Source organism: Arvicola amphibius, chromosome 8 (genome assembly GCF_903992535.2).
Source record: "Arvicola amphibius chromosome 8, mArvAmp1.2, whole genome shotgun sequence".
Lineage (NCBI taxonomy): Eukaryota > Metazoa > Chordata > Mammalia > Rodentia > Cricetidae > Arvicola > Arvicola amphibius.
In genome coordinates, this window is record NC_052054.1 from 79,417,731 (window position 1) to 79,431,911 (window position 14,181).

A 14,181-nucleotide genomic window follows, 5' to 3' on the forward strand; every position below is an offset into this window, starting at 1 on the left:
GTCACAGTATGACATTATCACAAAGAGCTCGGTCCCATTCAGTCACCTAATCAGAGCCAGTCACACGCTCCCACTGGGCACACCCCACACCGAGGCAGCCACGCACTCCCACGAGCAGCAGCCCACACAGGGTCCCAAGTTCCAGGAACTGGGAAGAACCACTTCCACTCGGACCCTGGTCAGCTCAACTCAGCACACAGGGAAAAGAAAGAGAAAAAAGATGATCACGACAGAGGAAGGGGACCCGGAAGCCGAGCTCCCAGGGCCGGCCTGAGGGCTGGGTGGAAGCCATTCAGGACCAGCCAAGAAGACAGCGGTTCAAGCGCAGGGAGAGAGAGAGAGAGAGAGAGAGAGAGAGAGAGAGGGAGAGGGAGAGGGAGAGGAGAGGGAGAGGGAGAGGGAGAGGGAGAGGGAGAGGAGAGGGGAGAGGGGGAGAGGGGGAGAGGGGAGGGAGGGAGGGAGAGGGAGGGGGGGAGGGAGAGAGAGGGAGAGAGACAGAGACAGAGAGAGACAGAGGGAGGAGGAAGAGGAGAGAGAGAGAGAGAGAGAGAGAGAGAGAGGGGCGCCCAGCATTTAACGGGCTGCCCCAGAGGCTCCTGGGAGTGCGAACCCCCGGGATGCGTGCGCAGGCGCAGACGGCTGAGCCGCGGCAGGGAGGTGAGGCTGCTGGCTCCCGGGGCGTCTGAAGAAGCTGCGCACCGCAGTGGATGCTCCGGATCCCGAGAGCGACAGAGAGAGCAAATCCAGATGGGGAGGCCGGGGAGGAGACCGGGAGGCCGAGCCGGGCCTGGTAATTTGGGGGGGGGGGGGGGGGAAGGAAGCGGGACCCGGACACTCTGAGCCACAGCACAGGGCCTCGGGCGTGGTCCGTGGGCGTGACCCTGAGGATGACTGCTGGTGACCCGAGGCGCAGGGGTACTTGGCGTGTTTAAGTGCAAGGAAGCTCAGTGGCTGGGAGCAGGACCCTGGGCAGCACGAGCGTTGCCTGTGAGGATGTGGGGCGCATGTTGGGGTTTGTCCCCCCCCCTTTTTTTGGTGGGGAAACGAGTGCGGTGTCCTTGGATGTGTGAAACGGATGATGGAGATTTGCTTAGGGTTACTGCGCCACGCCTCTATTTTTAGATTAGGTGTGACTCGTACTTGAGACAGGATAATTGAAAGTGATCTGTGAACGTGATTGTGAGTGACTTTGCCTGGAATTGTACCACGTTCTGTGGTCATGAATGACATGCGAAGCTGTAGTTCGGTGGGTTTCTGAAGGATGTTTGAAAGGCGATCACTAAGCGCATGTGTGTATTCTTCTGTTGTTTCTCATGGTTTTATGTCAGTAGTACCCTTAATATTTCAATGATTGTGGTATGCTGTATGACCACCCGTGTAATTTTTTTTTTTTAAGACAGAGATTCCTTATGTATTCAGCTGTTGGGCTTCCAGGTGATGTGTGCACCACCAAGCCTGGAAGTTATGTACTATTCAATTATCAGATTAGTAGCCAGCAAGCCTGCCTCACGAATTTCTAAGTAGGAGCTTAGCAAATACGATGGCGTTCATGTTGGAAAGGAATAGGTAAGATTTTCATAATCCACAGTGGCGAAGCCCAGCATGATGTTAAAATGAACGGTGTTGCTTGGGAGCCTGCAGGAGGGGTAGCACTTCCTGCTCGTAGCTACCACTTTTCCGAGTATTTGTGTAAGTGGATTCTTCTGCTGAAAACTATAAAAATAGTTAGCACACTTTTACTTTTAAGACCAGCCTTGTCCTAGTCATGAAAGTACCTCTGCCAACCAGAATTCCACTGAGCAGACAGCGCTCCATACTTAGCCAAATAGGAGCCTGCAAACTGGCGAGAGTGGCCAATTTCCTTTCTGTGTCCATATCTATACTACTAAAACATGTTGTACAGTATTTACTTCTAGAATTAAGTATTAGTAATAAGTATTGTTTGTTTAAGAATATATGCTTATATAACCATGCTTTTTAAAGATTTGTTTTCATGTACATGAGTGTTTTGCCTGCACGAATGTATTGCTCCATGTGTGCCTGATGCCCACGGCGGTCTTAAGAGGTTATCCCCACTGGAGCTAGAGTTACCAGTGTCTTTCAGCTACCATGTGGGTTCTGGGAACTGAGCCTGAGGCCTCTGCAAGAGCAGCAAGTGCTCTCAACCACTGAGCCATTCTCCAGCCGCTAACTATGCTTCTGAAACAGTACGACACAAGGAAATCAATAAGGAGATAAAATGGGAATAGAAAATCCAGATATTTTCTGTCTGTGGGGAAATGTAACACACGACCATGTTGGGGAATATTATTTTCAGGTGTGTGACTTTTGTTTACGCGGCATTTGTTCAACTCGGTGAAGCTGTGCTGCTGTGCCTGTCTAAAACACATGATGGGCCTAACAAAGAGACGAACGGCCAGTAGCGAGGCAGCAGCGAAGATAGGCGGGGCTGGAGGCAGAGAGGATAAATAAACATCGAGAATCAGGAGCAAAAGAGAACAAGGAGAAGAGGATGTCGGGGCCAGCCACGGAGTAAGAGTGCAAATAAGATACACAGAAGTAAGAGAAAGGTAAAAGCAGAAGCAAAAGGTAGATGGGTTAATTAGTTAAGAAAAGCTGGCAAGAAACAAGCCAGGCTGGATGTGAGGGTGACCTGGCTGCGACATCTGTCACCCCATTGATCACCAGGGTTGATTCAGCTGATCTGGCTGGCTAGGCGGGTGTCCCCTTCCTCCATCGCCACTCCATGTGTGTCCCTCCTGGAGTTGCACACTCGGCAGAAGAGGAGGACCAGTCTTTGGTCAAGGGTACACGAATAACCGTCTCCCCTGCTAGAACCTCCAAACACGCTTCAAAGAAACAAAGCTAAGGCCGGGCAGTCATAACTAAGAATAAGCCTCCATGTAAGATTTATTTGGGAACTGGGTGGTGAGCCCCCCAAAAGTCAGAAGAGTAAAAGATCACACAACATGATCCGATCTTTTGAAGCATGTAAAGAAGTATAATATGTGATGAAGGTGGCATTTACTTGCCAGGCAGTGGTGATGCAGACCTTTAATCCCAGCACTTGGGAGACAGAGGCAGGCCTGGTCCACAGAGTGAGTTCCAGGACAGCCAAGGCTACACAGAGTAACCGTGTTTTGAAAATTTTTTTTTAAATGATTGAGGAGACATCAGTTATACACTATGAAACATGGCTAAACAGTTTACAGGAGGAGATGTTCACAATGAAAGCCAAAGACACGAAACTAATAAAACGATTTGCATCTTAAGCAGAAAATAGTATCTGAGAGTATAGTTCAGTGATAGAACACAAGGGAAAAAATCAGAAAGTGGAGCCAACAATTAGGAAATACCCGTGGCAGAGGTATACAAACCAGACATCATTACAAGATGGGGAAATGGTAAACGTAGTAAAGGAAGCTGATCACAGTAAGAAATAGATCCCTTCAGATGGCAGTACAGATCTGATAAAGATTCGGGGCTTTTTACCTGCATCCATCGTGGCTTGGGAAGGTAATGTCAGGTACTGCTGGTGATGGCGCAGGTCGACGGACAGAACGTGAAGAAGTTGTGGCTTGGGCCAAGCACAATACTCAGAGTCCTGCTTGTGCTGTCAAGTGCTGTGCCCCGAGTCACAGCCCCAGACCTGGGCAGTAAACCTGTGTGCCCTGGGAAATTGAGGGGGGGGAGAGGTAGAAGAGAACGTTGCATTTGCAAGCTGCAGCAGCTTCCACGGAATCCTTCCTAGCTCAGCAAGACGAGGTTTCTGGTTTGGGAGAGAATGCAGGACTTGTTTACTCCTACATAGACCTTTGTCCTGAGCTTTGGAAGTGCACTCCGAGAAGGCATGTGCAGAAACACTGGAAATGTATGCGGATCTAATCGAGTTATTCCAGGAGATCTAATTTGAGCGTGCTTTTTTCCTGGCTCCTCACGTACCTCCATCTTTGTCTTCATAGGACTCTTTCCTTTTCCAAAAGAGGAGCCCAGGCGACGAGGTTCAGCTCTCACGAATCTCAAAGCCATGTCTAAGGTGAGATATTTCCTTTCTTTTGTTTCAGGAAATAAAACATTTGCTTAACAATGTCGTTTCTGCTGCCTGGATGTTAGGATTTGCTACCATGAAACATTTTCAGTTAGGGCCAGGGTCTCTAGTTAAGGTCTGGGCTGGAGAGACATGTGACGCCGTCTATAGTGCTGGGGGGTTGTCTTCTCAAATAGTCCCCTTTAGATGGCTCACCTGCCTCCCCAATTCCAGTCAGATGGACTTCCCTAGGGGGATGCCTTCTGTTTGTGGCCACTGTTTGCAGACTGGCTCGTCACATGGCTCGCTGTCTCTTTGTCCATCTCCTGCAGCAGTACTGCTGTGATGGAAGTGTATTGATTTTGAGAGAAATAAATTATTGTACTTGAGTGAACCCATTTTATCTTGACACTGACTTGAGATCTAAGTTGTGAGTGCCCAAGAAGCAGATATGGGTGGGGGTAAAATTGTTAGATCACGTGGTTAGTTTATGGGAAGATGACCTGTATGTGAGGGTTTCTGGGTAGACATTTGAATATGAAGTGGTACAGAAAACGGAGGTTACAAAGCTGGCCATGGTGATGCACGTGATCCCAGCATGAGGGAGACAGGTAAGAGGATCCTGATTCGTGGCAGGGTTCCAAAGTGAGGCTTGTAAAAGACATGATTTTAAGATTTTAATGTTAACTATCCTGGAACTCTCTCTGTAGACCAGACTGCCTTGAGCTCACAGAGATCCACCTGCCTCTGCCTTTTGAGCTCTGGGATTAAAGGTGTGCATCACCACCACCCGCCGGTAGTCAATGCTATTACTGGTTTATTAGTGTCTTTTATCTGTCTCCTAAAATTTTGCATTCGCTTGCAGGAGAAGAAAATGTATTGCTAGTCACTCTTGAAGTCGTTTGTCCTTGAAACAAAGGCGGTACCTTGTCCTTGTCCTGTTTTCTATCTTCTTTCATAATATTCCTCCTCTCCCAACCTTTAAAGTGTTGGTTTTCCCCAAGTTTTAATTGGTTCACTTTTTTGCATCCTCTTTTTCTGTATACACAGTCAGAATCGCTTTGGATTCACAGATTCTGTGACTATCAGACCCCTCTGTCCGTGCTAGACGTCTGTCTGGACAGAACATCGGAACCATGTGTTCAACATGCAGGGACTGGGAGTGTAGCTCAGTTGGCAGTGTTTGCTTAGTGTGCATGGCGCTCCGGGCTCAGTCCACAGCACCACAGCACCTGGGCATGGCGCTCCGGGCTCAGTCCACAGCACCACAGCACCTGGGCATGGTGGCACGGCTCTACAATCTTAACATTCTGAAGGTGGAGAGAGGAGGATCCGTAGTTCATCCTCAGCTACATGACAGGTCTGAGGCTCACCTGGAATACGTGAGACCCTGTCTCAGAAACAAACGACCCCATAGCAGTCAGCACCTATCCATTCCATGCTCGTCAGTTCCTTTATGACCTGTGATCCAGCTTGTTATTTCCTGTTTCCTGGTTTGCTTTGCTTTGCTTTCTTTTTTGTTGTTTGTTTTGAGACAGGGTTTCATTGTATAGTCCTAGTGATCTGGAACTCACTGCATAGCCGAGGCTGGCCTTGAACTTGCAGCATCCTGCATCTGCTTCCTGAGTCCCGGGATTGTAGACATGCACCATTACACAGCTCCTATCCCACTTCCCCACCCCCAGCTCTCACATACTTACTACCTATGCAGAGATCCCAAGGACTGCGCCTGTCCTCTTCATTCTGCAGACGGCTGTAACCACTTCTCTCAAACCCCACCATGTGGAAACCAGTGGTCCTTCATCAGCCCACTGATCTCTGCACATAATCTCCAGCAGTGGTTACCTAATGGTCCTCCCACTTAGCGCATCCTCAGCATCCAGACCTGAGGAATACTAACTCCAGCATGGTGGCACACACCTCCAGCCAGCTTCAGGGAAAACGAGGCGGGAAATCCTGAGTCAGACTCTGGTTTGTAGCGCCGGGCGGTGGTGGCGCACGCCTTTAATCCCAGCACTCAGGAGGCAGAGGCAGGCGGATCTCTGTGAGTTCGAGGCCAGCCTGGTCTACAAGAGCTAGTTCCAGGACAGGCTCTAAAAAAGCTGCAGAGAAACCCTGTCTCGAAAAACCAAAAAAAAAAAAAAAAAGAAAAAAAGAAAAAAAAAACAGACTCTGGTTTGTGTCTTTCTTTGTTTTTAAGGAATGTTACCACATAACATTATTATGTTTCTTAATGTTCAGTTTATATTTGTGTGTGTGTGTGTGTGTGTGTGTGTGTATACATTAATGCGGGTACCTGTTAAAGCCAGAAGAGGCCAGCAAATCCCCGTGGGCTGGGATTAGAGGTAGTTGTGAGCCTCCAGATGTGGGTGCTGGGACCCAAACCAGTCTTCTAGAAGAGAGATCTCTCCAGTCCACTTTGTGGTCAGGCCTGTGTGCACTCCAGTAGACTATACAAGATCATGTATTGGAAAGGAAAAAAATACTAACAGTGTACATTCAAGAGTGGTCGTGATTAACTGTGTTAACTGCCACTCATGCCTGCTGATGGTTTATCAATAACAATGAATATCTTGGAAATGTGATCAAGTCCATTTTTTACTATTAAGAGTTTTTGTAGTTTTTTGAGACAGGAACTTTCATGTAGCATTGGCTGTCCTGGAACTCGCTCTGTTAGACCAGACTGGGTTTTAACACACAGATGACTCTGCCATCCAAGTGCTGGGGTTAAATGTGCCACAGTGCCCTGTTGAGTCCATTTTAAAATTTTGGTTATTTTAATTTGTGTGTGTGTGTGTGTTTGCATGTGTGAGTCATGCGTGTGCACCGTATGTGCTCTTGGAGGGCAGCGGAAGGTACTGGAGTGTCTGGAACTGCATTTAATGACAGCTGGGAACTTCCTAATGTAGGTGCTGGGAACCAAACCCAGATCCTCTGAAAAAGCAGCGAGTACTCTTGACCACTGAGCCATCTCTCATTTTTAAGGTCAGTGCTTTCAAGGAAAGTGGTCCAGTATTACTCCGTGACGCACTCATGGCCTGCTTTCCTGTAGCCTTTGCCTTTTTCATCTCCAAAACTCTTTCCTAAGATGCTGTCCCTTTTGCTGTTTTTTAACTAAGTGATCTTCTTTTTCCTGTGAATTTTTATTTATTTAAATTTTGTTTTTTTGAGACAGTATGACTATGTAAATTTGACTGGCTTGTCTTGTAGCTCACTCTGTAGACCAGGCTGATTTTGAACTCATAGAGATCTACCTGCTTCTGCCTTCCGAGTGCTGAGATTAGATGCGTCCCATGAGTTTTTAAAACCTAGTGCCTTTTACTCCTATAATACAGACTTAATCTAAGTACAGAATTATGTGTGCTCAATGAAGCTTCAGACTGCAACATGACATTTTCTTTGCTCTGTGATGCATTTTCTGTGTGCATTTCCCCTCCTTGTGTGTTTGACGCCTGTTGGGTGGATGTTTCTTCTATGCTTCTCTCTGTAACTTCTCATGAACAGAATCAGGGTCTTATCTGTCGGTCCACCAGTAAACTAGCATATTCGGGACAAAACTGGCTGGTCTAAGATTATTTGTATTTTTAACATGAGATAAAAGTCAATATTACTGGATGTACTTTTAGAAAGTGTGTGTGTTTGTGTGTGTGTGTAGATGTGTCTCTGTGTGAGTGTGTGTGAGAGACAGTGTGTGTGTGTGTGCGAGAGAGAGAGAGAGAGAGAGAGAGAGAGAGAGAGAGAGAGGCACAAACAGCACAATGAACAATGAAGGGGCTGGAGAGGTGGTCCAGGGATTAAGAGTACTGGTTGCTGATGTCAGGGTGGTGGCACACACCTTTAATCCCAGCCTCAGAGGCAGAGAGGCAGGGCCAGCCTGGTCTACACCAGTTCCAGGGGACCTAACACCCTCTTCTGGCCTCCTCAGACACTGCATCTATGTGGTACACATACTATATCCCGGTAAATACTTCTATACATAAAATAAACATAAAAAACACCTCAAAATAAACAAATCTTTTTAAAAGATAGAATTTTTAAAACTAGTTCACCAGTGATCATCCCCAGACTAGCCCCCAGCATTTAATTCTACCCCATTTCCAGTAACTTCAGGATGAACTGCTACAGTGTGCCCTTACAGGGACCCGTGTCCTTCAAGGATGTGACCGTGGACTTCACCCAGGAGGAGTGGCAGCACCTGGACTCTGCTCAGAAGGCCCTCTACAGGGATGTGATGCTGGAGAACTATTGCCACTTCGTCTCTGTGGGTGAGTGCCTCTCATGCCCTTTCAGGAATCCCAGAATCAGGCCCTCATGCTTGAGCAGCAAGCACATCACTAACAGACATCTCCTCCGCCCAGAGTGACTCTCTTTTAGTTAGCAAAATATACTATTTTGTTTTTGAGTCAGGGTCTCTCGATGTTATGTAGATCCTCCTGCCTCTGCTGGGATTAAAGGTATGCACCACCATGCCTGGCCCAATAGACAATTTTTTTTTTTTTGATTTTTCGAGACAGGGTTTCTCTATGGCTTTGGAGCCTGTCCTGGAACTAGCTCTTGTAGACCAGGCTGGCCTCGAACTCACAGAGATCCGCCTGCCTCTGCCTCCCGAGTGCTGGGATTAAAGGCGTGCGCCACCACCGCCCGGCTTTTCCAATAGACAATTTTTAAAGACTTTTATTTAATGTATATGAGTGTTTTGCCTGGATGTATAAGTGTGAACCATGTGTGTGCTTGATGCCTGCAGAGGCCAGAAGATGTGTCAGATCCCCTGGAACTGGAGTTAAAGAAGGTTGTGAGCTGCCACGTGGGTGCTGAGAATTGAACCTGGGTCCTCTGGAAGAGCAGCCAGTATTTTTATCTGCTGAGCCATCTCTCCAGTCCCAGAATATATGATTATTAACTGGTAGGACATTAATTTATACACCATGTACCACCCTGAGGTTGTGTTTTTCTCAGTAGTTTAGATCAAGTCTCACTTTTCTCTTTGTCTTCCTTCCCTCCCTCCCTCCCTCCCTCCCTCCCTCTCTCCCTCCCTCTCTCCCTCCCTCCCTCTCTCCTTCCTTTCCTTCCTTTCTTCATCATCAGGATTTCACATAACAAAGCCTGATATGATCCGCAAGTTGGAACAAGGAGAAGAGCTATGGGCAGAGAGAGTTTTTCCAAATCAAAGCTGTCTAGGTAAGTCGTAGATAGAAAACTTGTGTGGGATGGATGAAGACATAGCTCGGTGCTGGCGCACCTAAGACACCCAGGAGCTGGGTTTGGTCTCTGATGCTTCACAGGAAAACGGGTCTAGTGGGAGTGGTCGCACAACTGCTAAAGCCCAAACAAGAGATCCTCTAGGAGCTGATCTCAGCATCTGACGGCTTTGAATGTCGGGAGTATCAACTTCAGAACTGCAGTAAGGTGCAGTTTGCTGTCTTTAGCGACTCAAGCACACGGTTCAGTGGCGTGCACTACATCCACATTGTGTCAGACTGCAGACATTGTCATGTCACAAAACTGAAACCCTGCCAGGTGGGGGTGACACTCACCTTTAACCCCTCACTCGGGAGGCAGGGCCAGGCAGATCTCTCTGAGTTTGAGGCTAGCCTGGTCTACAGAGTGAGTTCCAAAACAGCCAGGGCTACACAGAGAAACCCTGTCTCAAAGAGCCATTAAAAAGAAAGGGAGGGAGGAAGGGAGAAATATTGACTCCTGCTATTTTAGCAAGAATTCATTATTATGTAGGTATGTTAGACATAGAATAGAATAGAGGACTGCCACATAGATCTTCATCCGACAGATGTGTAGACCATGTATTCCGAGCCCCAGCCAAGATAAAGAGTATTTCTATTAACTCAGTCATTCCCATCAAATCTCTTATGATGCATTTCTTCCCACTAAGTTTTGAATTTTACTAGAATTAGTTTTATCCATTCTAGACCATTTTCTTCTATCTAACTTCATAGTTGAAAGAGTCATACATGGTTTTTGATGTTTAAGTCTTTTGTGGATTTTGTTTGTTTGCCTTACAAAATGAGATAGAAAGCAACTCAGAAAGACACCAGTTCCAGCCTCTGGCCTACACTCAGACACACACACGCATGTGCTCACTTACACCCACACAAACATGTGCACACCTACTCCACCCCCATAAAATACACTTTTGAAGTAAAAACATTTTATTTCTGTTTTCAAACTAGTGTTTTCATTTCCTTTGGGGGGTGTGTGTGTGTGCATGCGTGCTCATGTGTGTGAGGATGATGCAAACACTGGCAGCAGAAACGTAGAGGAGAACAACACAGTGACCTCACAGCTTTCGCTCTGAAGATGGTGGCAGGGACCAGCACAGTGCAGAACTGTGCCCATCCTTCCTGGATGGCAGATATCTGCTCTGTTACGTGGAAAGCGTCTGTCAGGTGCTAGGGAGGGAACCCAGGGCACTCACATGCCGGACCAGCACGGTTCCTTTCACCGTGCGATCCTAGGAGCCGGATGTGGCCGTCTTCTCTAGGACCCACCGCTTTGAAAACTGTTTCTGAAGAGCTGTTTCTCCTCAGCACAAGAATTCTGTTGGGGATCCTGAGTTCTTTAAGTGTCCCCCGCAGGGTTAGGGAGCCTGAAGTCACCTGGAGCAGCTGGAGTAGAGAGGGTTCTCGCATGGATGAATAGCGGTATGAAAAGGCAGAGAAGTGAAGGGGGACATAGCGGTGGAGTCGAGGGAACTGAAGACAAGACAGAGGATGGGGAAGGAGGAAGCAGTAGAAAGGGGGTGGGCGAGGTCGTGCAGGGACTGCCAAGCCTGAGGACCTGAATTCATCTCCCAGGGCTCCATGGTGGGAGGAGAGGACCAGTTCCCACAAATTGTCCTCTGATTTCCATGTGCAAATACGCACTCAGGTGCATGTGCACACAAAAGTAAATAAGTATAATTCTAAAAACTAACTTCAAGGCCATCTCTGGCTACATAGCAAGTTTGAGACTGTGCCGGATAGTGTAATGTCGACTTGACACAAACTAGAGTCACCAGCGAGGAGGGAGCTGCAATTAAGAAAATATCTCCATAAGATTGGGCTGTACTCAAGCCTGAAAGGCTTTTCTTAATTAGGGACTGATGGGAGCGGGCCCAGCCCGTGGTGGGTGGTGCCATCCCTGGTCCGGGTTCTATAAGAAAGCAGGCTGAGCAAGCCAGTAAGCAGCACTCTGCCACGGCCTCCGCATCAGCCCCTGCCTCCGGGTTCCTGCCCTGTGTGAGTTCCCGTCCTGACGTCCTTTGGTGAGGAACAGTGCTGTGGGAGTGTAAGCTGAACCAACCCTCTCCAACCCTGGCTGCTTCAGGCATGGTGTTTCGTCTCGGCAGTGGTGACCCTAAGGCAGAGTTAGAAAGAGCTAGGAAAAAAATGCTTCCAGATCAAGGGAGCCAGGGAGTTTACCCCTTCTCGTAACAGAACCTAGAATGAAGACTAGAATCACCCACCTTTCCTTACATAGAGGCAGATGCCACCATGCCCAGTTACGAGACTCTCATTCCATCAGTTTTGTACTGGTGTCCTGATGTGCTTGCCTTCACTCTTGTAGCGACACATCTTTAATCTTAGCTTGCCATGTATGCACTGTGTGTGTGTGTGTAGAATCAGAAATCAAAGCCCTTGGCTACATGTCAAGTTCAAGATCAACATCTACATGAGACCTCGTCTCAAAAACAAAGAGATTTATTATATATATGTATATATACATTTATTATATATATGTATATATACACATGCATTGTATATCCATTGCTTTTATATGTACATATATAGACTTAAAGTATTGCTAATTAATTATATTCTCTTCTAGAAGATGAAGATGTTTTGGTGAAGTTCAAAGACTGCCAAGACAAGCATTCTAAATCCATTGTAATCATCAACCACAAGAAACTAATTAAGGAGAGAAGTAGCATTTATGGAAAAATGCTTACACTAGACAAGAACCATATTATTTCCAAAACACTACTTGAATATAACCCTGATGGGAAAGTTTTGAAAAATATTTCAGAATTTGTTAATAGAGACGTAACCCCTGTAAGGGAGAAGCTGGGTGGCAGTGGGTGGGAGAAATCGATCCCGAATTGCAGGCGTGAGAAAGCTCACCCTGCAGCCACTCTGCACACACCAGCGGAAAGGGCCCTGAGTTTCAAACAGCCGGCTCCGCAGCAGAACACCCAGCTTCCAGAGCAGCCATTTGGATGTAATGACTATGACAGTTCCTTCTTTACGAGAGGAATGGTGTTTCCAAATAACAGAGCTCACAGAGGAGACGGAAGCCTCAACTACAGTAGAGACGAAATGGCTTTTGTAGAAAAGCCAAACCTTGGTATTCATCCACATAATCTTCTGGAAAAGAAATCCTCTGCGTACAACAAATACGGGAAATTCTTTTGCAGAAAGTCCGTTTTTATTATGCACCCCAGATCTCAAATGGAGAAGCCCTTCCAGTGTCCTTACTGTGGGAACAGCTTTAGGAGAAAGTCCTACCTCATCGAGCACCAGCGCATCCACACGGGAGAGAAGCCCTATATGTGCAGCCAGTGTGGGAAAGCCTTCCGCCAGAAGACAGCCCTGACGCTTCATGAAAAGACACATATAGAGGGGAAACCCTATCTTTGTTTGGACTGTGGGAAGTCCTTCCGCCAGAAGGCAACCCTCACCAGACACCACAAAACACACACGGGCGAGAAAGCCTACGAATGCGCTCAGTGTGGCAGTGCCTTTAGGAAGAAGTCCTACCTCGTCGACCACCAGAGAACTCACACAGGGGAGAAGCCCTACCAGTGCACAGAGTGTGGGAAGGCCTTCATCCAGAAGACAACCCTCACCGTCCACCAGAGGACGCACACCGGAGAGAAGCCGTACATCTGCACCGACTGCGGCAAGTCCTTCTGCCAGAAGACGACTCTCACCCTCCATCAGAGAATCCACACCGGGGAGAAGCCCTACATCTGCACTGACTGTGGGAAGTCCTTCCGCCAGAAGGCCATCCTCACGGTGCACTACAGAATACACACAGGAGAGAAGGCCAACGGCTGCTCCCAGTGTGGAAAGGCCTTCAGTAGGAAATCCAACCTCATCCGCCATCAGAAAACCCACACAGGAGAGAAACCCTACGAGTGTAAGGCGTGTGGGAAATTCTTCAGTTGTAAGTCAAACCTCATTGCCCACCAGAAAACTCACAGGGCAGAGAACATTCAATGAGTGCTGTGATTTTATTTTTCTATTTGTTTTTTATGTTTTTGAGACAGAGTCTCACGATGTAGCCTTGGCTGGCCCAGAACTTGGTACGTAGACCAGGCTCAGCGAGCCGCTTGCCTCTGCCTCCCGAGTGCTGGGATTAAAGGCGTGCGCCACCAAGCCCTGCAGATTTTTTTGGTACTGGGTGCTTTCAAGTTCGATTCCTTACATTTGCTGCTTGTTAACCTGTCACAATATAAATACCACTGGATAAATTAAATGACCAAAAATGGAAAATAAAGGCTTCGTTTTTGTCTTCCTGAGTTCAGCAGATTAAACTGACCTCTGATGAGCAGCTGTAACCATTCAAATTTGCTTATTTCCCATCTCATGAAGTACATGCTTTTCTTGTAAATCAGTAATAGACCACTGTCCAAAATCAGCTTGTCTGGATGAAGTAAAAATTGTTAACTCCTCAACGTTAACCACAGTTCAACGTGTAACATTGTAATTGGGGTTTACACATTATAAACCTTGATATAAAACAGATTGTTCACTCGGCTCCATTCACTCATCGTCTCTGAGTCCAGTCATGAGTGCATGCGGCAGAAGGTCATTTATTTTAATTCTGTATAGAATTCCATTATATAAGCATATCATTTTTACCCATTCTGCTATCGATGGACTTCTACTTTGTTTACTGCTTAGGGTCATAATAAAAATGTACACGTATGCACTTTTCTGTGTATATTCATGGGATGGAATTGCTGTGTCTTAGGATTCGGTCAGCTTTAGTAGATACTACCAAATAATTCTGAACTTTCATATCATGAGATTATTTTACTCAGAAGAAAAATAACTTCAAATATCCCCAGTATGACAGAGGTTCAGACGACAGGATTCTGGACTCGAGGGGCCATTCAGTGGTTGAAAGGCTTGCAGAGGACTCAAGTTTCGTTCCCA

At 47.0% G+C, this 14,181-nt stretch overlaps 1 protein-coding gene across 4 annotated transcripts; it reads left to right on the forward strand.

Annotated features, from left to right (window-relative positions):
• The first annotated feature begins 658 nt into the window (after positions 1-658).
• Positions 659-13,772, forward strand: Znf382 (zinc finger protein 382). 4 transcript variants are annotated; one of them, XM_038340706.1, is made up of 5 exons: positions 659-790; positions 3,963-4,036; positions 8,166-8,292; positions 9,113-9,205; positions 11,849-13,772. In XM_038340706.1, the coding sequence occupies exons 1-5, from the start codon at positions 748-750 to the stop codon at positions 13,240-13,242; spliced, it is 1,731 nt and encodes a 576-aa protein (XP_038196634.1). In that variant the 5' UTR covers positions 659-747; the 3' UTR covers positions 13,243-13,772. The 4 variants fall into 4 exon arrangements, with proteins under 4 accessions (XP_038196634.1, XP_038196636.1, XP_038196638.1 ...); XM_038340708.1 differs by having other exon boundaries at positions 11,852-13,772; XM_038340710.1 differs by having other exon boundaries at positions 784-790; positions 8,129-8,292.
• Positions 13,773-14,181: the final 409 nt, after the last annotated feature.